Source organism: Ciconia boyciana, chromosome 28 (genome assembly GCF_034638445.1).
Source record: "Ciconia boyciana chromosome 28, ASM3463844v1, whole genome shotgun sequence".
NCBI lineage: Eukaryota > Metazoa > Chordata > Aves > Ciconiiformes > Ciconiidae > Ciconia > Ciconia boyciana.
In genome coordinates this window covers 506696-531609 of record NC_132961.1, presented here as the reverse complement: position 1 = coordinate 531609, position 24914 = coordinate 506696, and the positions used below count along the sequence as shown (strand labels likewise).

Sequence of the window (24914 nt, the reverse complement as noted above, 5' to 3'; positions counted from 1 at the left end):
CCTGGGGTTCCCAACATCTAGAAGGGCATAGGTTTAGCTATACAATTCTCTCCTTATAGTGTTAGAGCTAACAAACAACATTTTAAAAGGTACCTTACAGAGTCTGAGTTCCTTTCTTACTGGGATCATAACAGACCTGCACCTCCTGGTGAAAACCTCTCTCAGCAACACTTGGGTGCAGCCCCTCCAGTTCTATGGACTGGTAAGGGTGTAGTTTGCTCAAGTAACCCCTGCCTTGATCACCATTCCATGGCTGGTTGTTCCCCTTCCTGTCCAGAGTCCTGCCTCAAAGCACAAAGGCCTGGGAGACCTCTCTGATGGTAACTGAGGCAAATAGGACATAGACTATCATCTCAGATCTACCTACACCTACTCTTATTAAATTTAGTAGTGGTCCACAGTATCTCTGTTTCTTCTTTAGCTGTTCCTGAAGTAGCAACAGCTCATTGTAGTGCCCTTGAATTTCCTTTAGAGTTTCAATTGAGTTTTGATATGGTTGCTGTGCTTGTAGGATGTTGTCCTTGAAGACAAGATGTATCCAGGCACTCTGTGAAAATGCTTGGTATGTTCCTTCACTGTATCATCCAGGGAGTGAGTAAAGACCTTGGTGTGATGTGCTTTGTGTTCATGCAATGCCTGCAGCTACTGTGTAGAGAAGGGACAGACCTTGCCTCTCTGATGGCATCTGATGGCTGATGCCTCTGATTGATGGCATCAGTCAATGGCACACAGGCACCAAACTGCACTCTCTGTGATGCTGTTTGGGGTGTCTGTCACGCACTCACCCTGAATGGGAATTGCTTTCTTGTAGGTCCTGTGCTGTCCCTGCAAGCCCTGGCATCTCATGTAGCTCTGTAAGCCTGGATCTGAACATGAAATTGAGTAGATATCCTGAATTCTGTAAGGCAATGTGGGGCTGAACATGAGGCAACTGCCAATATCTCCATGTCAGTGGAGATCTAGTAAATACAGCAGAAGGAGAAGAGAGAGACTGAGCTCTCCCTAAGGCACATGAATCATTCAGATGAATAACTCTATAAACTGCCCTGAACTTAATGAGTAGTTCAGTTGTCCTTACTTTGGCTGTCAGCTGCCATTTCAGTTGGCCAAATAAATTCCCAAGAGCTTCCAAGAGTATGTCCACAGATGTTGCCCTGTCTATGAACTGCTCCATTTGAGTTTGCAGGTACCTGCACATATCTCAGACTACTTCTCCCACCTCACATGTCACCAGGTGTTTGGGTCTGAACAGCTCACTGCTGCCTTCCACCTCAACTAATTAGCATGAGAGCTGAGACAAGGAGCTCATATGCAGGTGCCTATTTAATGCACACCTGAACTGAGGCAAGAGGAATCTCTCCTCCTGTGAGTTTGTGGCACACATGAGAGTGAGTTGAGTCACCTTCCACCCCAAATAGAAACCCAGGATAAGGTGCTTCAGTTGACTCAGCTGCATCACTTTCCTCAGCAGTAGGGGTAAAGAAGGTCCCTCCCTTGCACTGTCTGGGTGTCCACCCTAATGATGGGACAAGAAAATGTGATTATAGGACGTAACTCTCTCCCTGATAGGTGAAATGACACTGTAGAAATAAGTGTCTCTCCCGAGCTGAGGGAGGGAACATCAGTGATTGCTTCAGCTTGTTTCACAGCAGAAACCCCTGGAGCCCCTGAGACATCTCCAGGGAGCCCAGAGGGCTGGCCCTCTGCTGCTGAGCTGGGCTGGGCTCCAGGGACGGAGGGAGCTCATGGGAAGCGGGCAGCACTGCAGAGAGGCAGCTCTGCCCAGGAGCACCTCCTCTGCAAAGCGCAGCAGGGCTGAGGGCACTGCCTGCAGGCACTGAGGGGAGAGGAGCAAGGCAGGGAGAGGTTAAAGGTGGTCTGGGCTGGGTGGGTGGCTGAGAGCTCACTGGTGGAGAAAACTTCACAGCCCCCTACATGGTAAGTCTCTTGGTACAGGGCAATGAACAGGAGCTTCCTGGAGTGGTCTCATAAAGCTGTCATAGCCCACAGAGATCTCTCTCCAATGTAGAGGAGGAGGAGGAGGTGCTCCAGAGCAGGGCTTCCCTGCCGCACCATCAGAGGGACAGGGCATGACGGCGGCCTTCTCCCGGGGATGGCTGCAGGGTTGTGAAGCCAGGTATGCAGCCAGGGGTGCTCAGGGCTGTCCTTCAGAGGAGGGTCCCTGCACTCCAGAGGGCTCTGTGCTGAGGCAGGGACTCTGCTGCCTGCCAGAGTCAGCACTCAGCCTGCCCATGGAGCTCCCCACAGCACTGTGGGGGAAGCTGTGGGTGGAAGGAGCGATCCCCAGCAGGGCAGGGTCTCTCTGCTGTCAAGGGGGTTCTGCATGGGCCAGGGATGTTCACAGCTCCAGATTACTGCAGGACATTGCCAGAGGCAGATTTTCAAGAAGCATGTCAAGGCAGGTAGTACCTGGAAGGAAAAGTGCTTTCTGAGGTCTGTGCTTTCAGTTTCCTGCTCTGTTTGTAGAGGAAAATAGCAATGGAGCTGTCAGGTTTGCAGAAGAGACTGAGACTCCTACAGCATTAGACTGAGAGGTCAGTAAGTCGGTGAGAAAGCTGATTAAGTCCCTTCACCTGTTCATTTGCCTACTTAAAGCCCAGTCACTTCTGTGGTCTCCTTGTGGTTTATCTATCTATATCTGACCTGTTTCTTAGGCCTTGCCAACACAGAGATGCCCCTGGGCCATGCCTGGCTGCCAGGAGATGTCTGCAGGGCAGAGCTGAGCACACTGCAGGTAGGATGGGGTCTGTGATGGGGTCTGACAGGGAGGAGACCTGGAGACAGAGAAACAGCTCTGAGCAGGGAAAACTCCAGGAAGCAGAGTGCCAGGCCACCCCTCTGCATCACTCTCTGCTCAGCTGCACGGGGAAAGAGAGAGGAGTTTGGAGAAATGGACTTTTAAACGGGACTTTTCCGAGCTCACAGAACTCCAATTTCTTCTTCAAGTATGTTGTGTGAGATCATCCTCCAACAGAGAGAGGTGTAAGCACTGGGCACCTGTGTGGTGACTAGCAGATCACTCATGGGCAGACAAGCTCTCCTGACTCTGCACTAGGGCACAGGGAGCTCTTTCGTCCCTCAGTATTCAGGCTGAGAGCAATGTGAGAGGTGTTGACTTCTGCCCCTTCAAAGAAAGTGCCCTCACTCAGCAGCACAAACTTTAGCTCACAAAAAGGAGTTGAACAAAGTTCCCCCAAAGAAAGAGAGATCATTTAGGGGGGATGTTTTGGGAAACTGCATAGGATTGCTCTAAGAAGTCTACCCTAACTTGTCAATGTCTTCTCCTCTTTCAAAGCTGCCCATGCCCAAAGTGAACAAATGTTCAACAGCAGCTCTGTCACTGAGTTCCTCCTCCTGCCATTCACAGACACACAGGACCTGCAGCTTGTGCACTTCTGGCTCTTCCTGGGTATCTACATGGCTGCCATCTGGGGCAACGGCCTCATCATCACTGCTGTAGCCTGTGACAACAACCTCCACACCCCCATGTACTTCTTCCTCCTCAACCTCTCCCTCCTCGACCTGGGCTCCATCTCTACCACTGTCCCCAAATCCATGGCCAATTCCCTCTGGGACACCAGGGCCATCTCCTATGCAGGATGTGCTGTACAGGTCTTTCTGTTAGTCTTTTTGATCTCAGCGGAGTATTTTCTTCTCACTGTCATGGCCTATGACCGCTACGTTGCCATCTGCAAACCACTGCACTATGGGACCCTCTTGGGCAGCAGAGCTTGTGTCAAAATGGCAGCAGCCGCCTGGGGCAGCGGGTTTCTTAATGCTGTGCTTCACACTGCCAATACATTTTCACTACCACTTTGCCAAGGCAATGCTGTGGACCAGTTCTTCTGTGAAATCCCTCAGATTCTCAAGCTCTCCTGCTCTGATGCCTACCTCAGGGAAGTTTGGTTTCTTGTGATTACTGCCTGTTTAGCATTTGTTTGTTTTATTTTCATCGTGTTGTCCTATGTGCAGATCTTCAGGGCTGTGCTGAGGATCCCCTCTGAGCAGGGACGGCACAAAGCCTTTGCCACGTGCCTCCCTCACCTGGCCGTGGTCTCCCTGTTTATCGGTACTGGCACGTTTGCCTACCTGAAGCCCACCTCCACATCCTCCCCATCCCTGGATCTGTTGATGGCAGTTCTGTACTCGGTAGTGCCTCCAGCAGTGAACCCCCTCATCTACAGCATGAGGAACCAGGAGCTCAAGGATGCGGTGTGGAAATTGATGACTGGATGATTTTCAAGAGCAATAAACTGCTTGTCTTCTTCTGCAAATCACTTGTAATGTAACTCATTAGAGGCCCAGCTTAGTTTTTGCCTCATGCACTCCTCATACACACAGGGGTATTCAGAGACACGAGGCCTTCCCTTGCACATGCAGAGGCCATGCACTGCAGCAGTCATAGTGTCTTTCTGGCCTCCTGCTGCCACTCCAAGAGGATAGGAGGCACCTCAGCCCTGTGGTGTGTCACCCTGCTCTGCACTCGTCTGAGATTCCCCAAGGCATGAGCAATGGACACGGGGACCTTGGTTCAAGGAAGCACATCCCAGCGCTGCATTCAAGTGTTTTCCCAGGGAATATTACTCTCCATGTGAAGTGATGTCAAGACACAGTCTGTCCCACAGGCCTTCATCGCACCCCCAGGAATAGCTGACGGATTTGGGCTCACTCAGGTTCATCTCACCAAACTTCTGTGGCCCTTCTGTAGTTTTTGTTGGTTTTGATTGTGGGTTTGTTTTTTTTTTGCTTTATTTTACTGTTTATAATATTGTCCACAAAGAAATGTCAGTATTTGTGCCATTTCTAATTATTATCTGTCCAGCTTTTGTGTGACCCAGAGACTGTGTAAATGAGGAGCTGTGCTATGTGTTTAAACAACATAAAGAATGCTGCAGTGACTTGTTTGTCTGAGATCCTTCCTCCGAGACCTTCTCCGGAGCTGCAGGGCAGTGCCCGTGTGCAGAAGTGGAGGGGAAAAGAGTCATGGCACAGCAGCACTGCCAGGGAGCACTAGCACTTGGTCTTTCTGAGCTGCTCACTTTCCACTTCCACTCTCTTCTTCTGAGCCCTTCTATTGGTGTAAGATCTGAGTGCTCTTGCAGCTTGGTCACAGTCCTGCTGTGTGACAGTCCTGTGATAGCAGGCAGAGACAGGCAATGGGGACTTCTGTGACAAAGCTGGCCTACATAACAGCATTTCCATCATACAAGGGGATCTCCTCAGGGCAGTGCCTGAAGGCTTAGGTCTTCTTTCAAAGTTGTTCTCAAGAACATGCCCAAGAAAATGTTCAGGAGAGAAAACACCAGTGAACAGCTGAAGTGTGTGAATGTGCAGGGTGGGGGCCAACAGCAGTGTCCTGTAGAGCCAGGCTCCTGGGAGAGATATGAAAGACCAGAAGAGCAGGGTCTGGTCTTTTCCCATGTGTGCTGGACACCCCATGGAAGCTGCCCCTGGCCAATTGTCACAGACAGGCCAATAACAACCACCATTTCCAGCACTGGCCTCTTACCCCAGCTCAGAGAGGTTCTTTATCCTTCCATGGAGGGACACTGAATGACTGGCTCAGAAGTCCATGTTTGCATTGTAAACGTGAGACCTGAGAATACACATTGTGTGCATGTGGTGAGATGAACCTGAGTGAGCCCAAATGCCGTCAGCTATTCCTGGGGGTGCGATGAAGGCCTGTGGGACAGACTGTGTCTTGACATCATTTCACATGGAGAGTAATATTCCCTGGGAAAACACTTGAATGCAGCGCTGGGATATGCTTCCTTGAACCAAGGTCCCCGTGTCCATTGCTCATGCCTTGGGGAATCTCAGACGAGTGCAGAGCAGGGTGACACACCGCAGGGCTGAGGTGCCTCCTATCCTCTTGGAGTGGCAGCAGGAGGCCAGAAAGACACTATGACTGCTGCAGTGCATGGCCTCTGCATGTGCAAGGGAAGGCCTCATGTCTCTGAACACCTCTGTGTGTATGAGTGCATGAGGCAAGCTTGAAAATGGATGCCTCACAGAGCCCTGACACTTCTGTGTGTGACTCCAGGAAAAACACCCACCATCCCCATGAGATTTCTCTGACCTGTCTTGGACAGGTTAATTGCAAATGCCTCTGTCTGCTCTGTCACTCTTCCTTGGCTTTCTGGCTTGTGCCTTCAAATGCACAGTATGAAAGAAACACACCTGTGGAGCATCTCACCTGTGCAGTCAGAAGGGGTTCTGCAAGCATGAGCAACATTGCCCTTTAGAATAAGACATTTCTCACCTTTCACAAGGCACAGAGCACATCTAGGGAGTATGAATGCACTCAGAGGCACACACACCTTCATGTTTCACCTCTCTGAACTTTCTTCACAATTTATTTAAGCTATTAACAAAGAAAAAAATGTTTTTCCATGTAGGTAGCATCTCTGCTTGCAGCAGTGTTAGTACTGTTTTCAGCACCTTTTGCATGTACTGTTTCCTGCTGTGGCCTCATCCTACAATCAGTACTACGCTGTATGCTACCTGCTTCTCTCTGAAAGACTCCCAAACTGGAAGGTCTGTCTTGAGTAGGCAGCTGCACCTTGGCTAGAGGCTATTTATGTCACCTACAGTAATAATTTCATTCTTGTCCCAGATACTGTGGCCCCAGTGGAGTGGGCCACCTCTTCTGTGATTTCACTGGAGCTCTCCTGCAGTGACACCATGACATTCATGCTGTTTGCTTTCATAACCTGCTTTTTAGATTCAGTCCTCCCCTGCCTGTTCACACAGGCATCCTCCTGTGTGTGCATCAGAGCTGCCAACCTGGGGCAGCTCTCCTGCCCAGCATGGGCAGACAGAAGGTCTTCTCCAACTGCTTCTCTCACCTCACTAGTGTCACTGTTTTCTATGACACCCTTGTCATTGTCTGTGTGATGCCCAGAACAGCCCTCCTGAGATCGTTTGACAAAGCCCTTTTTCTACACCATCCTCAGGCCCCCCTCATCTACAGCCTGTGGACCAGAAAGTTGTGGGGGGAGGGGGACACTGAGAAAAATGCTCAGAAAAGCTGTGAGCTGCAAAGAGAGCAAATTGGAGTAGTGGACCTGCAGGAAGAAATTACTTCTGGTTCTTTTCTGAACAGAGGACCAGGGCAAATATGTGCTGTTTCCCAGGAATTCCTCTGGAAGTGTGCGATATGGAGAGGGCTTTGGCTGTGGGAAGGGGCAGAGAGGTATTGGTGGAGCTGGCCGGCATTATCATGAGACCTCTCTCAAACATCTCAGAAAAGCCAGAGCAATCAGGGAGGTTCCAAGGTCCTCAGAAAAGGCAAATACCAAACCCATCTTCAAGAAAGGCAAGAAAGAGGTTTGGGAGAATTACAGGCTGGTGAGCTTCACCTCAGTCCCTGGGAAGGTGATGGGGCAAGTCCTCCTGCAGCCATCTCCAGGCACTTGAAGGAAAAGAAAAAAGATTGCTAAACGTGTATGGGAGGGGAAAGTAGGCAATGTTGCATACTTGGACATTAACAAGGCCTTAGACATGGTTTCCCATAGTCTCCTTATAGCCAGATTGGTGATATCCGGACTGAAGAAGTAGATGGTGATGTGGGTGGGGGTTTGGCTGGATGATCAGGCCCAGAAGTTATCAGTGGTATGGAGTCCTCCTGGCAGCCAGTCACTTTTGGCATTCCTTTGTGACCAACACTTGGGCCAACACTCTTGAACATCTTTATGATCTCCCTGTATGATGGGATAGAGCTCACCTTCAGCTCCTTTGTGGATGATGACAAGATGAGGGGAGCCTTTGAGATACCTCATCTAGGTCACCCTGCCTTGACCAGGAGAGTTGGACAACAAAAAATGTTCAGGTCTCTTCCAACATGAGTGATTCTATGATGCAAGGAATCTTTCCCTTGAAGAGCTCATTGAAGATAGAATAGGCAGAGGAAGGAGAAAAGACAGAGCAGCAGTAGATTAAATGTGCCAATATAAATACAGTAGTTCCTCTGAGCAATATTTCTCCATTTGAACCATTAGTAAGAAAATTTATTTTGATAAGTGGCCGCATAAAACTATTCACAGAGTGAGAGAGAGCATAAACAGCTTACTAGTAAATACCCTTGGTGCTGTTAATTAAAAAACTTTGAAAAAAATAATGAAAATTCATTTAAAAATAGCAATGCTGGAAAGGAAGAGTTCTTTTATTACATTGAGTTCTTTTCTGCAGAGGTTTCATGTTTTTCCTAAAATCTACATTGAGGACTTGATTCAGTTATCCACACATAGGTTGCCATTGCCTCCAGGATGTCCTGGGGTAGCTGAAGAACCCATGTGGGAAATGTCTCCCAGGAGATACGGGACCCCTTCTGGAGCATGAGCTGGTAGGCAGGCAGAGTACCTTGGGGTGGTGGAGGGCATGGCCTGCCTCCAGCACTGCCAGGGTGACTGAGCAGGGACCTCTCCAGCACAGAAGCACATTGTGTCCCCTTGGATGCTGGCTGTGATGTCACTTCTGACTGGCCAGCAGTGTGGAGACAGATACTTGGAGGTCTTGAAAGCCATTATAATACAGCCCCCAACAAGATGAAAGATTTGGGGAGGTCAAGGGTAGCAGGAAGAAGAGAGATGGAGATTTGGGGGAGGGAAGAGGGATTTGGCCCACAGAGATGAAAGATTTTGAAGAGTAAAAATGTGTTCAGGTAATTTTGATGCCACTGTGACACTGCGAAAATATTCATGCCAGGCCTTTACCTTGTTTCTAACCAGTAACCTTAAGCCCTAACCGAACCCCTAAATGGCACCCTTCACCCTGACAGGAATCCATTACTTTAATCCCTAACCTCAAACCTTACCTCTAAACCAAAGCCTCAAACCATAAACCCTTACTCTTACCCTACTACTAACTCTGATTCCTAGCCTTTATCCCTAACATTAAAATGTTGGCCTTAACCCTAACGCTCAACCTGGCCCTAAACAAAACCCTAATCCACAAAGCAAGCCCATATGCTAACACTAACGAGATACCCTCAGCAGAACACCAAACCCTCCCCCTAAGCCCAACAGGACTGACATATTTGTCCTTTTGGTTATGGCAGCTGCCTCTGCCACTGAGGCCTACCAAGAGAAACTTTATTTTGAGGCTCTGGACTTCATTTCTTCCTCACTCCTGCTTAGGGAGGCCAGGAGGTGTTGCACAGTTTTTCTGCACGTGGCAGTGCTCCCCTTCACATCTCACTGCCCCGAGGAAGAGCCCTGAGCCACACATGAGGGACAGGATCTTCCTTCTAATGGCCTGGGGGTCAGGGCTTGGCCTTTCTGCTTCATAAAACAAACCAAGGGTTTTCCCAGCATTACAGCCATCTGCAGAGTGCCTTTGCCTACCTGTAATCACAGCCTCAAATTATCAACTCTAACAAGTCCATGAGGAGGCTTTGTCAGTAATGGTCCTCAGTGGGACCCATTATAGCTTCACGGTACTCTGAGTTTTGCTTCTGACTTTGACTTCTTGAGAGTGCTGTTCAATCTCCTCTTCTCAGTATCTGAGGTTCATGGACTCAGCCCCAAATACACCATGGGGCTCAGTAAAATATAGAAAGACTAATGCGCTCTTTCTCTTCCTGTAATTTTCTTTAAGTCTTAAAGACTTGTACAGCTAATTGAAGAGGTTTTACCATCTAGTTAAAGAGGAAGATTTCAAAGTGCACCTAATAAAAATGATTTTTTTATTTTAAAGGGAATATTTTATTACTTTTCAGTTTAAATAAGAGGTGATAGCATAATTGTCTGATTGATATTGATCCAGAGTGTCTCCTCAGGATGTCTGGGCAGCTAGGAAAAGCAGTCCTTTGAGGTCTGACACTGTACAGACAACCTTGCTCCTCATCTCCCCAACGTCACCATTTCTGCCTTTGGCCACCTGGGATTTGCATCACTTTGCCTTACATCAGAATTCACTGAACTTTGGGAGCTGAATGTTACAGCTGTATTGCACCATCTCCCACCTGTTCTCCTTAGAGAACTGGCTGCACAGAGGCCCAGAAGAATTTTTCCTATTTGCAAGCAAAGAAAAGTAAAGCATGGTAAAGCTTCATAAACAATAAAGCACACTCTGCAAATATATGCTAAGTGCAAGCTACCTCTAATGAGGTTGCCTTTCTACAAGGGATAATCTTATGAGAAATATTTTAGGTAGGTAGATATAAACAATTAAAAAGTTGGCTAAGGAGACAGTTAGGCTACTGAAAGACAGGCAAGCTTTTATTCCCTGAAACTCAAAGCAGTAACTGGAAAGGTGAGAGGAATCTGAGTGAACAAAGAGTACAGGAAGGAGAAAATTGGAGAATAATGGAAAGGGCTTTTGCCTAGACAGTTTGCATCTGACTGTTAGAAACGGTCATTGTATCAGGAATGGTGAAAATATATGAAAAATTAGAGAAATTAAATACACCCTATAACAGGCAGAATAGTGGTAATGAAGTTACAGAGGAAGATTGATATTTCTTTGGAATATCCCTTTTGAAAGTTAATTGGATTGGTAGAGGTATCTTGTGAGAGAGAACAAGCAAATTTTGCACCTATCTTTGAAAAAGACCAATAGTGCAACCCAGGGAACCACAGCCTGTACCAGCTCACATTGGTGAGGAGTGTGCCACCAATTAGAGTCTGCTTGGGTGACATTTCTGGGCACCTAAAAGAGAGTAACTGTCAACATGGACTTTCCAAGAGTAAATCATGCCTTGTCAACCTGATAGCCTGCAGTTGTGCATGAGGAGATAAAAAGTGGATGTCATTTGCCTCAGCTTTGCCATGCCAAACTGTTGGCATGGTCTCCCTCAATATTCTTCTATCCAAGTTAGGACATTACAGTTTGGACAGGTAGACAAACAGATGGGCAAGACACGAGGTGGATGATCAGGCTGAGAGAGCAGTGGTGAAGGGGTCATACCCTACCTGGAAGCCACTGGGGCATGGTAGGGCAGCAGACAGGATTTTCCTGAGTCCTGTGCAGTTTAACATCTGCACCATTAGCCAGAGGAGGCAACTCTCACCACATTTGTTGATGACGCTAAACTGGGAGATCCATTCCTGTGCCTTGGAATTCCATTCAGGGGAAACCTGACAGGCAGAAGGACTGTCCTGTCAGGAACTTAATGAAATAGAAGAAGGACAAAGGCCAGGTCTTCCATCTGGGGTAGACTAACACCTTGCAGTGGCAGGGGAAGGGAACTGCCTTGCCAGAAAGCACCTCTGTGGAAACAGCAAAGGGAACAGAAGGCAAAACATGATCTAGCAGTGATCTACATGATCAAGTGTGATCTAGTAGCAAAGAAGGCCAGCAGTGTCCTGGAGTGTGTAAAGAGGAGCCTCGCCAAAAGCGTGAGGGAAGTGATTGTCTCCCCCTGCTCATCACTTGTTAGACCACCAGTACACTACTGTGACTATTTCTGGGCCCCCAATTCAAGTGTACTGAGTCTGGTTGGGATAGGGTTAACTTCCTTCGCAGCAGCCCCTATGGTGCTATGTTTTGCATTTGTGCCTAAAACAGCGTTGATAACACACCAGTGTTTTGGCTATTGCTGAATCGTGTTTGCACAGTGTCAAGGGCTTCTCTGTTTCTCACTCTGTTCCCTCCCAGTGAGTAGGCAGAGGCAACAGCCACAAACCGCCTCTTGGGAGCTTTAGGCTGAGCCTTAGGAAAAATAAAATTGACTAGGAGGAGTGTTGCTGTGATATCCACCTTTGGAGCTCTTTGCTCCGCAAAGTCACAGCCAGCCTGTAGGCTGGACTAGAGACTCCCCAACAGTCTCTTTCCAACCAGCTCTTCCAGGAGCCTGTGCCTTGCCACACGCTGTACAAGAAGAGATAAAGCTGGAGGTGAGGGACTCTACATCATATGCTTGTAGGACAATTCCGGATGGAAGGGAGCTCAGGAGGTCTCAAGTCCAATGCTCAACTCCAAGGAGGGCCAGTTCTGAAGTCAGACCAGCTTACTCAGTAAATGTCAGCATCCAGAGAAAGAGTTTACACCACATGAACCAGGCATCTAGGCCACCATTACAAAAATGAAGATGAGGTATTTGACCAGCTCTGTGAACACAGCTATCAGTAGGCCATGCCTCCTGAAACTCCTGGCAACATCTACCTTCTTGTCCAGAGGAATGGGATCCTTATGCAAGTTTCCTGGAATATCTCCAGACCATGAGGTTCTTTGGGCCGTAAACAGAATTGAAACAAACTGACTTGGGCACTATCAACTTAGTTCCTAAAAGAGAGGGAGATGGAGGGATCTCAGGATTTCCAGGTTCCCATGGAAGATTTAAGGCATCAGAGAAAGGAGCTGAAGATAACACTTTTGAACTAGCATAGCCTATACATTATTTCACAAGTGATGGCTCTGTTCCCCCCTTTCAATCATTGACACCGAGAAACCTCACCTGCTTTTCCTTCCTCTCCTCCCCAGACCTGAACAAGTGATGGGAAGAAAGGCAGCAGAAAGGTCCTAGGCCTCTGTGAATCAGCTGGGGTCTGGCACTTGGAGGGCCATGGTGTCATTTCATTGGACCCCATAAAGTATCAAGCTGGGAAGTGAGTCTGCAAGTCCATATCATCAAGGTCCATGGACAGGCAAGACTATGTCTATGGCTGTGTCTGGAGACCCGTACACATACAGCATACATCAAGCTGGGACTGAAACTCAGGCCTGGGCTTCAATGGTCTCCTGGGCCCATGAACAGAGATGCAGGTGGAGGCCCCAGGTGATGCTGCTCAGGGCCATGAAGGCCTATGGATGCTCTCAGGGCCCTGACACTGCCCCCATGGGTTCCCACCTGCCAGTGCCCTCAATAGGCCAAATCCTCATTCCCTGATGTCCAAGGTCTGTGCTCTGCTATTCTTCTTCCTCATGTCCCTGGGGATCTGAAAGACCACAATTTCGTGGTTGCTACAGCCAAGGCTGGCACTGGTCTTCACATCCCTGACCGGCTCTTCCTCTTTTGGGAGTACTAGGTCCAGGTGAGCATCAGACTGGGTGGCCCACTTGGCAGCTGTGCTCAGGAGTTGTCCGCAAACCCCAAGAGAAACCTCCTTGACTGTTTATATCCTGCTGTCTTACCCAAGCTGTGAATAGCGAAGAGACTGAGTCCCCCATAAGAGCCAGGTTCTGTGATTCACTGATTTCCTCAGGTCATTCAAATAAGACTTAGTTTATTCCTCACCCTGACTGTATGACTGGTAACTCTTTCCTGGATCTGGCTGGGATGGACCTGCTCTGGATTTGTTACTAAACAAGAGCTGTTAACACACCAGTGTTTTGGCTACTGCTGAGTAGTCCTTGCAGAGCATGAAGGCTTTCTCTTTTTTACATTGCCCCCACAGCAAATAGGCTGCGAGTATGCAAGAATTTGGCAGGGGCACAGCTGGGACAGCTGACCCCAACTGACCCCAGCAGTATTCCATACCATATGAGGTCATGCTCAGCAAAAAGAAGGAGGAAAGGGGGAACATTCATGGTCATGGCATTTGTCTTCACAAGTAACTGATACATGTGATGAAGCCCTGATTTCCTGGCAATGGCTAAACATCTGCCTGCCCATGGGAAGTAGCGAATGAATTCCTCATTTTGCTTTGCTTGCACACACAGCTTTTGCTTCACCTATTAAACCGTCTTTGTCTTGGCCCATGAGTTTTCTGGCCTTTGCACTTCTGATACTCTCCTCGGTCCTGCAGTGGAGGGGTAGGTGAGAAAGTGTCTTTGTGGGTGCTTAGTTGCTGGCCAGGGTCAAACCACAACTAGCTCCTACCACAGTGTAATCCTTTCATGCCTCTCCTCTGACACACGCACACAAGCTCCCACCTAACCTACTGACTGTGCGATAGGGAAGCTCGATATATCTGAGCTTCCCTGTCATCACACAGGGGATCCCCCACTCCACACTCCACATCTTCCCTGTTGGTCTCTCCTCAAGACACTGTATCTCCATCTACCACAAAACCTGTGGGAGCTGTCCTTCCACACCTCAGCTCTTATTCCGCTCATGTCACACCTCTGTGATGGCACACAGGGCTCCTGCTGTCTGTGCCCCAGACTGAGGGATTTGGTGCACATGTGGGCTGTAGCACCTCATATGTGGCACCAGGGCCAAGGTCAGACTTGTCACATGGAAACCTGATATCCAGAGATTGGACCGCTTGTGTGGAAAGGCTTTGCTTCACAGCAGAGGCATGCTAGAGGGGATGGCAGGTGGCAACATAATGATGAATGAGATTCCCATAAAGAGAGCAAAAGCTGCAGTCCCCAGGGCCAGAGAGAAACAGGCCTGGGCTGTGCAGCCCTGGCAGGAGAGGGGTTTGCTGTCCCAGGTGACGCTGCAGCGCCATGAGGCCTGTGCCAGAGGTGAATCTAATCTACAAGAAGGAGAAGCTGCTGCTGAGAATGTCCCAGGAGGACAGCATGTACTCAAACCACACTGTGGACATTATGCTGGAGGATTACCAGCTAGATAGCAGCTCTGCAGAGAAGGACCTTGGGGTCCCAGAGGACAACAAGCTGAGCATGAGCCAGCAATGCACCCTCATGGCAAAGGCGAACAGCCTCCTGGGCTGCATTAGGAAAAGCATTGCTGGCAGATGGAGGGAGGTGACCCCCTCTATGCAGCACTGGTAAGGCCACATCTGGAGTGCTGTGTCCAGTGCTGGGCTGCCCAGTGTGAAAAACTTGTTGACCTACTAAAGCAAGCCCAGTGAAGGGCCACAAAGCTGATTTAAGGGACTGGAGCATCTTTCATAGGAGGAAATCTGGGACTGTTCAGCCTGGAGAAGAAGAGGCTTGGGGAGGCCTTATTAATGTGTATAAATACCTGATGGGTGGGAATGAAAGCAAGGGAGCCAGACTTTTCTCAGCAGTTCCCAGTGACAAGACAAGGGGTGATGGACACATTAAAAACACATGAAATTCCATCTGAAACCAAGAAAACACTTTTGGACTGTGAGGATGGTCAAACACGGGAACAGGTTGCCCAGAGAGGTTGTAGAGTCTCCATCTATGGAGGTATTCCAAACCCAGCTAGACAAGGTGATGAGCAACCTGCTCTAGCTGACCCTGCCTCACCTGGGGATTGCACTATATGATCTCCAGAAGTCCATTCCTACAACTGTTCTGTCAGTATAAAGGAGAAAAGTAAGACAGAAAGAAAGACAGAAAAAAAAGTAAAACAGAAAGACACATAGCCCTAGCCATAAATACCATGGGATACTGTGGAGACGATCCATGCTGGAGCAGGGGAAAACTGTAAGGAGGAACAAGCAGCAGAGATTAATTGTTAGGTACTTAGTGTAACCCCCCATTTCCCATCCCCTTTGTGTCTCTCGGTGTTGGGGTGGGTAGAAGAATTGGGAATGATGGAGTAATTTCAGCCTGGGAAAAAGGAGAGTAGGGATGGTCTTCATTATTTTTGTCATAATTTCTCACTATCCAAAACTATTTTTATTGGCAATAAATTAAATCGATCTTCCCAAAGTCAAGTTTGTCTTGCCCATGACAGTAACTAGTAAGTGATCTCCCTGTCTTTATCTTGACCCATAAGCATTTGCATCTTATTTCCCCTTGTTCTCGTATTTTAAGGAGGGAGAGTGAGTGAACAGGTGTCTGGATGCTGGCCAGAGTTAACCCACCACAGAACCACATCAGGACTGCTGTGTTCAGTATGGGGCTTCCTAGCACAAGGAAGACACTGACAGGCTGGAGAGTGAGTCCTGCTGAGGCCAGAAGGATGGTTGGAGCCTGGAGCACATTATGGACAAGGAGAGGCTATGAGAGCTGCATTTTTGAGAAATCCCTCAGAGCCAAACACTGGAGCAAGGATCCAGGCCAGTTGGTGGGATCACAATCAATGGAGATTTGTCTCCAAATTGAGATTTGTCCAATCAATGGACAAAAATGTCCAATCAATGGACAATCTCAAAAATCTCCAATGGAGATTTTGTCTCCAAATGGAGATTTGTCCAATCAATGGACATTTATCATGACAAGGCCATAAGCACCTGATCTAGCTGGAGCTCTCTGACATGGGCTTGGCTGAGAGACCAGCTGTGGCAAGAGCTAAGGGGCTTGTGTGTAATGAGTGTCAGTAGGAAACTGGTTTCCTTTTATTAATAATAGTGGTGGAGTTGGGTGTCACAGAGGACAGCAGACGTGACCATACAGCAAAGGCCCTTGCTCAGGGCTGGGCTGTATGGCCAGAGATAGAAATGGCCGGTGTGTGGGGTCATCAGGCAAAATTGCCCTGGGACACCTTCCCTGGGGTGTCCAGGGAACATGGCACAGACTGGGCCCCTCTCTTCTGCACCTTTGATGCCTTTCTTCCTTCACCATGGCACCTGCCTCTGCACTGTGAGCACAATGCTAGGTGCCCTCACCCTGCACACTCAAACAGCTGAGCTCTACACAGGTATTTTGGTCTCCCAGACACTTTCCTGCCCAGCCCAGTCCCTCCCCAGCTCTCCCCACCTCCTCTGCATTCTCCCCAGCCTCACCAAGCCCAGTACCCTAGTCTAGGTTGGCTCCATCGCAGTGCCCACCACAGGGTGCTGCAAAGCTCTGGGCACTCACCCCACAGCCACAGCCCCTCTGAAGGGCACATTAGCTCCTGGGGGGACAGAGAGGGGTCTCAGCTTTCCCAATCAACCCCAGGGCTGAGGGCCAGCCACAGCATGAGTAGGCAGAAGCCAGTGTCTCCCATTGTCCCCTGCTCTTGTCTCCAAGAGATCCTTACTGCCAACCGACAGAAGCCCCTCTGTGCCAGATCGTCTCCCCAGCACAAGACTCCTTGCCCAGGGGTTCCTCAGGATGCTCCTGCAGCTCCAGCAACAGTGCAGCCTGCCCTGAGCTGGTGCATGCAGAAATAGGTCTCTCTTTGTCATTTATTCTGCCCCTGGAAGCATGGAGTTTCTCCTTTGCTCTTGTCCATGGATCTCCCTGTCCTCAGAGAGCCTTTCCCCAGGGGACTGTGTCTGTGCTGGCCTGGCTGGCCACTCCTGGCTGGCCACTCCCTCCCCATGCTCCCCACAGGGCCCCAAGCTGGCAGTGCTGCTCTGCAGGGTGAGGGGGCTGTGGTGCCTGAAAGCCACGGGGAGACAGTCCCAGACAGATTGTTGTTGATTGTTCATCATTTCCATTGGAACTGGACACCCACACTTGAAGGCTTAGCCCAGACCCATTCCCTAACACATCGCCCCATGCCATCCTTCCCTGAGCCCATGGAGAACCCAAGCACAGTAGGATGGCTTTGTGGGTGCAACATCTTCAGCCTGTCCCTGACCTCAGGTTTTGAAGAAGAGCCTAACATCCAGCCATTTATTACAGACATAGGACATAGGAGGCCAGCTGTACAATCATGCCAGACACACGTACAAAGGCCTCTGGGTCAGAAAGGCTGGGTTCATGCCCCTGGAGAAGTGGAGTGGATGTAGACATTCCTGGGCAAACAGGACTATCGCAGATAAAATGCCCAAAGCACAGGAGGTTCCCGGGATGAATTGGAAATCACTTGTAAAGAGACACGGGCTGTTTATCCCTGCTGAAAGACAAGTGATTGAATCAGCTTCTTCAGTGCATCTTTGAGATCCTGGTTCCTCATGCTGTAGATGAGAGGGTTCAATGCTGCAGGCACCACCGAGTACAGAACTGCCATCAACAGATCCAGAGATGGGAACTCCTCCATGGAGGAGGGGGGCTTCAGGTAGGCAACTGTGGCAGTGCTGATAAACAGGGAGACCACAGCCAGGTGAGGGAGGCACATGGAAAAGGCTTTGTGTCGCCCCTGCTCAGAGGGGATCCTCAGCACAGCCCTGAAGATCTGCACATAGGACAGAACAATGAAAACAAAACACCCTAAAGATAAAGAAAAAGCAAACACAAGAAGCCCAGCCTTCCTGAAATAGGAGTCTGAGCAGGAGAGCTTGAGGATCTGGGGAACTTCACAGAAGAACTGGTCTATGGCATTGCCTTGGCAGAGTGGTAGTGAAAATGTATTGGCTGTGTGCATCAGAGCATTAAGAAACCCACTGCCCCAGGCAGCTGCTGCCATGTTGACACAAGCTCTGCTGTCCATGAGGGTCCCATAGTGCAGGGGTTTGCAGATGGCAACATAGCGGTCATAGGCCATGATGGTGAGAAGACAATACTCCCCTACAATCAAGAAGAGAAAGAAAAAGACCTGTGCAGCACATCCTGCATAGGAGATGTCCCTGGTGTCCCAGAAGATATTGGCCATGGCTTTGGGGAGAATGGTGGAGATGGAGCCCAGGTCAAGGAGGGAGAGGTTCAGGAGGAAGAAGTACATGGGGGTGTGGAGGTTGTTGTCACAAGCTACAGCAGTGATGATGAGGCTGTTGCCCAGGAGGGCAGCAAGGTAGGTGCCCAGGAAGAGCCAGAAGTGCATGAGCTGCAGCTCCCGCGTGTCCACAAATGCCAGGAGGAGGAACTTGGTGATGGAGCTGCTGTTGAACATTTGCTGCCTCTGTGCATGGGTTCCTGTCCTTAGAGGAAGAGTCATTGACAAGTTAGGGGAGACTTCTTTGAGCAAAATCAAAACCATTTCCCCTAGACACACACTCTCCCTGCTACGCACACCAACTTTTCCTTTACCAGGAGACCTTCCTTCAGCTTCATTGCATGAGCTCTGGTTAGTGCTGGCTGAGTGTGCCGTAAGGAGAAGGACCTCTGCCTGCTGACTGCTAAAGAGTCAGCCTTGCTCTGCAGCAGTGGGTTCATGGGAATGGTAGGGTCAGGTGCCAGTCCTGGTATTCAACTTTGTCAGATGAAACTGCTCCTAATGCAGAAGTGCTTGTCAGCATCTGCATTCCCAGTGCTAAGGAACCAGGATGGCAGAAGGCAGTTTGGGGTCTTTTAAAGCTCCCCCCATCTCACCTGGGGGGTGTTCTTTGATCTTGGAAACCCTCAGCATTTTTGTTGCACCCAGGGAAAACAGAGTGAGTCCTGTGAGGCAAGAGGATTGCCTATGGCTTAGTGCAGAGTGAGGGGAGCTGGTCTGTCCCTCTGTCTTGTTCTTAGCTGCCCTGGACTTGCACCTTCACGAGATGGAGGGCAATCAAACTCTTACATTACCCTGAAAAGTCACCAGACACTGCTGAGAGCAGAGGGATCAAGTGCAGACTACTAAATGTTTCACCCTTTCTCAAGGACTCAGCACCCCACTTCTAGCCAAGGATGCACATGGCTGATTTCACCAACCCAACAGCATTCCCTCAGTCATAGTATCTCTGCATTTCTTCATGCTTTCAGATAACACAAAGGTTAGGTTTGCATCCTGGAAGGCAGCTGACAGCTTGGAAGGACATCCCAAGGAGATAGACAATTGTCCTAATGTTGGCATCTCAGTAAGAGAAAATTGACTCATTCCTCAGCCCCACAGGCTGCATTGCCCACAGCCCACAGGTTAGAGGAAAGCTGGGACACTTGTTCCCATGGACACACCTGCATGAATGGATGAGCAAGATCAGTGTGTGACTCTGCAGCTGAAACTCCCATCCTCAGAGAGGTCTGACAGCAATAGAAAGATTACTTTAAAATGGGCAAGTGGAGAAACAAGGAAAAATACAGTGAGGGTCTAGCTGAGAGAGGCAAGGGGAGAGGCAACCAGGCACTCAGGAAAGCGTTACCCTTACCCAGCTGTGCACACCACCTCCCAGACAGTGATAATGCAGGACAGTTGCCCTCAGCCCGATTGCTGGTCAATGGGAAATGGGCATGTGGCAAGAGGGATGCCCTTTGCCTCTTCTGCTGGTCTGCTGGTCAGAGAGGTGACTCCCACCCTAGACCCCATGGCCATGACGGCTGAGTATCATGCTGGGTGGGAGAGGAGAGATGAAGGGGCTTACTCAGGGAAGGCATCCACACTGCAGGGGAGGAGGGGGTGGGAGGTGCCCATATCTCCCCTGCAACAGGATTTCCATTAGCAGTTCCCTCCTTTCCTGCCCATCTCTGCTGCCTGGAGCTGTCCCTGTTAGGAGCTGTTTCTCTGGCCCCACGTCTCTTCCTTGTCAGTGCTCACAGACCCCATCTCAGCCTCTGTGCGCCCAGCTCTGCCCTGCAGCCTCTCTGTGTGTGCAGGGACTAAAAAGCGGGTCACACAAATGCTGATGAAACTGGAAAGGGGATGCTGGTGCTGTCTGTAGCCCCCAGAGTCGGAAACTGAAAACACAGGCTCAGAAAAGCTCCTTATCTATACAGTAATGTCTCCTTTGACCTTCCAATTGAAAAGTCCCCTTGGAAATGTCCCACTGCCCACCTAGCCAACCAAGATAAGAAACCTCAAAAGACAGACACCTTCACTTTCAGGGAACCCTATCTTGAAAACTCCTCTCAGAAATGCCAGGAGGTAAGCTGCAGCTGTGAACATCCCTGATCCACGCAGCACCGTCTCGATAGCAGAAGGACCCTGCCCTGCTGGGGATCGTTCCTTCCACCCACAGCTTCTCCCCGCAGTGCTGTGGGGAGCTCCATGGGCAGGCTGAGTGCTGACCCTGGCAGGCGGCAGAGTCCCCACCTCAGCACAGAGCCCTCTGGGGTGCAGGGACCCTGCTCTGAAGGACAGCCCTGGGCACCCCTGGCTGCACAGGTGGCTTCACAACCCTGCAGCCAGTCCTGGGAGAAGGCAGCCGTCATGCCCTGTCCCTCTGAAGGTGTGTCAGGGAAGCCCTGTTTTGGAGCATGCCCTCCATATCAGAGAAGTTGTGAGAGTCCTCCTGAAAGGTCCCATAGGCTGTGGGATGTGCCAGCTTTTGTAGATCTCTCCAGGAACTGCATCTTCTTTGTCCTGCAGCCAGAGACTTACCAGGTCAAGGGCTGTGAAGATTTCTCCTCCTGTTAATTCTCAACAAACTCCCACCCCAGACTGCCTATAACCTTTCTCTGCCTTGCTCGTCTTCCCTCAGTGCCTGCAGGCAGTGCCCTCAGCCCTTCTGCTCCTGGGAAGAGCTGTCTCTGTGCAGTGCTGCTCGCTTGCCATCAGCTCCCTCCGTCCCAGGAGCCCGGCTTAACTCAGCAGCGGAAGACCAGCCTAAGGCACCACTTTCTCTGTCACCTCTGGGCTCCTTCCAGGTGTCCCTGGGGCTCCAGTGGAACCTACTGTGGAACAGGCTGATGTTCTCTCCCTCAGGTGGGGAGAGACACTTATTTCCAGCAGTGTCCTTTCCCAGATGAGAGACAGAGTTAGTTCTAAATATCAACTTTTCTTGGCCCATCATTAGACAGGACACCCAGACAGGGAGAGGCAGGGATCTCCTTTACCCCTGCTGAGGGAAGGGATTCAGCTGAGTCAGCCGAGGCATCTTCTCCTTGGTTTGTAGTCCTGGGGCTGGAAGGGGACTCAGCTCCCTCCCATGCACACCACCAACCCACAGGAGGTGGGATTCCTCTTGCCTCTGTTCAGGTGTTCATTAAATAGGTACCTGCATGTGAGCTCCTTGTCTTAGCTCCCATGGTCATTAATGGTGATGGAGGCCAGGAGTGAGCTGTTCAGATGAAAATGTCTGGTGACATTTGAGGTGACAGAGGTGGTCAAAGGTATGTGCAGGTAGTAGAGACAGATTGCAGGCTGATATAGAGACAGGACAACATCTAGTGGCATCTTCTTGGCGGCTCTTGGAGACTTCCCTTTGGCCAATTAAATGACAGCTTATGCCCAAATTAGGGGCAACTGAACCATTCCCTACTCATTATGTTGAGGGTGTCCTATAGAGGTATTCATCTGATGGAATGGAGTCATATGCCATAGGGAGAGCTCAGTCTCTCTCTTCCTCTTCTCCATCTGTTGGATTTACTAAATCTTTACTGACTGTATTTGTAGTTATCTCATGTTAATCCCCACACTGTGTTACAGAATGCAGGGCAGACTTACTTAAATAATGTTCCAGTCCAGGCCCACAGAGCTACATGAGATTCCAGAGCTGGCAGGGAAATCACAGGACGTACAGGAAAAGCAATTCCCATTACGGGTGAGTGCATGACAGACACGCCAGACAGCATCGCAGAGAGTGCAATTTAGTGCCTGTGTGCCATTGACTGATGCCATCAATCAGAGGCATCAGCCATCAGATGCCATCAGAGAGGCAAGGTCTGTCCCTTCTCTACACAGTAGCTGCAGGCATTGCATGAACACAAAGCACATCACACCGAGGTCTTTACTCACTCCCTGGATAATACAGTCAAGGAACACACCAAGCATTTTCACAGAGCATATCAGACCGAGATCTTTACTCACTCCCTGGATGATACAGTGAAGGAACATACCAAGCATTTTCACAGAGTGCCTGGATACGTCTTGTCTTCAAGGACAACATCCTACAAGCACAGCAACAGTCCATATCAAAACTCAACTGAAACTCTAAAGGGAATTCAAGGGCACTAAGATGAGCTGTTGCTACTTCAGGAACAGCTAAAAAGAAACAGAGATACTGTGGACCACTACTAAATTTAATAAGAGTAGGTGTAGGTAGATCTGAGATAGCCCTCTTTGCCTCGGTTACCATCAGAGAGGTCTCCCAGGCCTTTGTGCTTTGAGGCAGGGCTCTGGACAGGAAAGGGGAACAACCAGCCATGGATGGTGATCAAGGCAGTGGTTACTTGAGCAAGTAACCTTGCTCAAGGTCCATGGGACCATGGACCAGTCCATGGGACCAGAAGGGCTGCATCCAAGGGTACTGAGAGAGTGTTTTTCACCAGGAGGTGCAGGTCTGTTATGATCCCAGTAAGAAAGGAACTCAGACTCTGTAAGGTATCTTTTAAAATGCTGTTTGTTAGCTCTAACACTATAAGGGGAGAATAGTACAGATAATCTTATGTCCCTTTATAAGGCTGGAACCCCAAGTGGTATGGCATTGAATGGGCCTTTGATGCAAATGCAGCAGACAATGTAGACCTCATCCATTTAAGACAGTCTCCTGGTTTGGTCATTCAAGCTACTATAGGATTTTCTTGCAAGGAAACAACTCTACTCATACTTGCTGCCATTAAAAAGAATGTTTTCATGAGAACTTCTTGCTGCACTGTTAGGTACAGGCAAGGCCATATGTGAGGCCTAATGGCTGGTACCGAGTGGGAGCTGCCTGCAGGGTCTTCGTGACAATGAGCTCCTGAGGTTGTCCTGCAGCCAAGGGATCTGTGCAGAACAGCACAGGTGTGAGGGCCATGCTGTACGTGTAGCACAGCCCAGCCCAGCACTAACTTCTCAATGTACAATGCTCTTCTGGTCAGGATCACTGCTCAGGTTTTCCTGTGAGTTGTTTCTTCGTTAGCTGAAGAAAGCCAAGGGACAGATCCCAGCTCCCAAAAACTACAAGGGAAGGCAAAATTTTCATGTGGGATACACTGACACAAAACCATTACCTACATTTCCAATCTCTGAACTCCTAACTGTGCAGCAGAGAGCCTGGAAGCTCTGAGCTCCATCCAACTGCCCCGCATTTCAGCAGGTAAAATGAAACTAACCTAGCGAAAAAGTGTGTTTTGATTCTCTTCAAAGGCTGAAACTCCAATGGGTCAAGAGATTGGCTAGGACACCTAAAGAAGAACCAAATGTAGGACTAGAAACCTCCTAAGCACAGGACAATCGCACCCTGGATTATTCCATGAGCCTCTGCTGTAGAGACCCTCATTTCCAGTTGAATTCCTTTTCCTGGGGCACACTGCAGTGTAAAGGTTCATGGAACTGATAGTGGGAAAGGGACTGCTGGGGGTCTCTGGTCCAGCCTCCCACCAAAGGGTGGGGTATCACCAACCCCAGTGTCCCACTGGCTGACAATTTGTGGAGCTGAAACCTGAAAACCTCCAAAGGTGGAGATCACAAAGAGTCTCTGGGTGTCCTGCTGCAGGGCAGCACCATCGTCCTAGTTAGTTTTCCCTAAGGCCCAGTGGGAAGTTCCCAGGATAGAGCTTCTGGCCATTGCCTCTGCTATACCATCTGCCACTGCAGAAGAGTTTGGCTCCATCACCTCTCCAGGCAGGTGTCACCTGCTTTTAGACTGCCCTGTGCCTCCCCTTCAAAGAGTAAAGAGGCCCAGTTGCCTCCGCCTCTCCACACAGCTCATGTGCTTTTGGTCCCTAACCTCATCATGACAGACTTCCTCTGGACCTTCTCCAGTTTCTGCATCCTCCTTTCAAACTGGGAAACTCACTGGTTCATACAGCATCCATCATAACTCCCATGCCCTTCTCCCCAGGACATTCCTCAGCTGGTCATGTCACAGCCTGTCCTGATACACGGGGTTATTCTGCTCCTGGTGCAGACCTTGCCCCCTTCGCCCTTGTAAAACTTCAGGAGGTTTCTGTTGACCAAATCCACAAGGTCCTCTAGACTGAAACTCCAACACGTCAACATTTAAGGTTTGTTGGACAGTGCTTTAAACAAGGTAAGAATATGGGGAATTGCAGGACACTACAGGTAAAGAAAGAAAATTATGTGCTTAATGGAGTTGCTACCCAAGGTTGAAAATTACCACAGCAAGCATCTCAGAAATACCAAAGGACTGTATGAAAAAAGAAAGGCATGGCCAATGGATAAAGGATTAACAGGGCAGACTGTTCTTTTGGAGGGTATTACGATAGTAAAAGAGGGCCCAGCAGGAGGATGGAGATGGCCTCACAGCAAAACTCTCTCGTAAACCTGAGGTGAGCGCCAGTGCTGGAAATGGCCAGTGAGAGAGGCTGGGGGGTGACGAAGGCCCTGGGCCACCTCCCCAGTCTGTCATGCCACCAAGGACACAGACCAGCCTCCTCGTCTCTCCTGCACATCTTCTATGCCTTCCACAAACCCTGGCTCTGCACCATAAACCCCCGGTATAAGTCCTCACCCTGCATGGTCACACACTACAAGATATACACTGATATTTTTCTATCCTGGGCACTTTCCAGCT

General features: G+C 49.5%; 1 protein-coding gene across 1 annotated transcript; it reads left to right on the top strand.

Moving 5' to 3' along the window:
- Window positions 1-3339: 3339 nt before the first annotated feature.
- LOC140644703 (olfactory receptor 14A16-like) lies at window positions 3340-4257 on the top strand. The gene has a single exon (XM_072847761.1). The coding sequence runs from the start codon at window positions 3340-3342 to the stop codon at window positions 4255-4257; it is 918 nt and encodes a 305-aa protein (XP_072703862.1).
- The last annotated feature ends 20657 nt before the right edge of the window (window positions 4258-24914 follow it).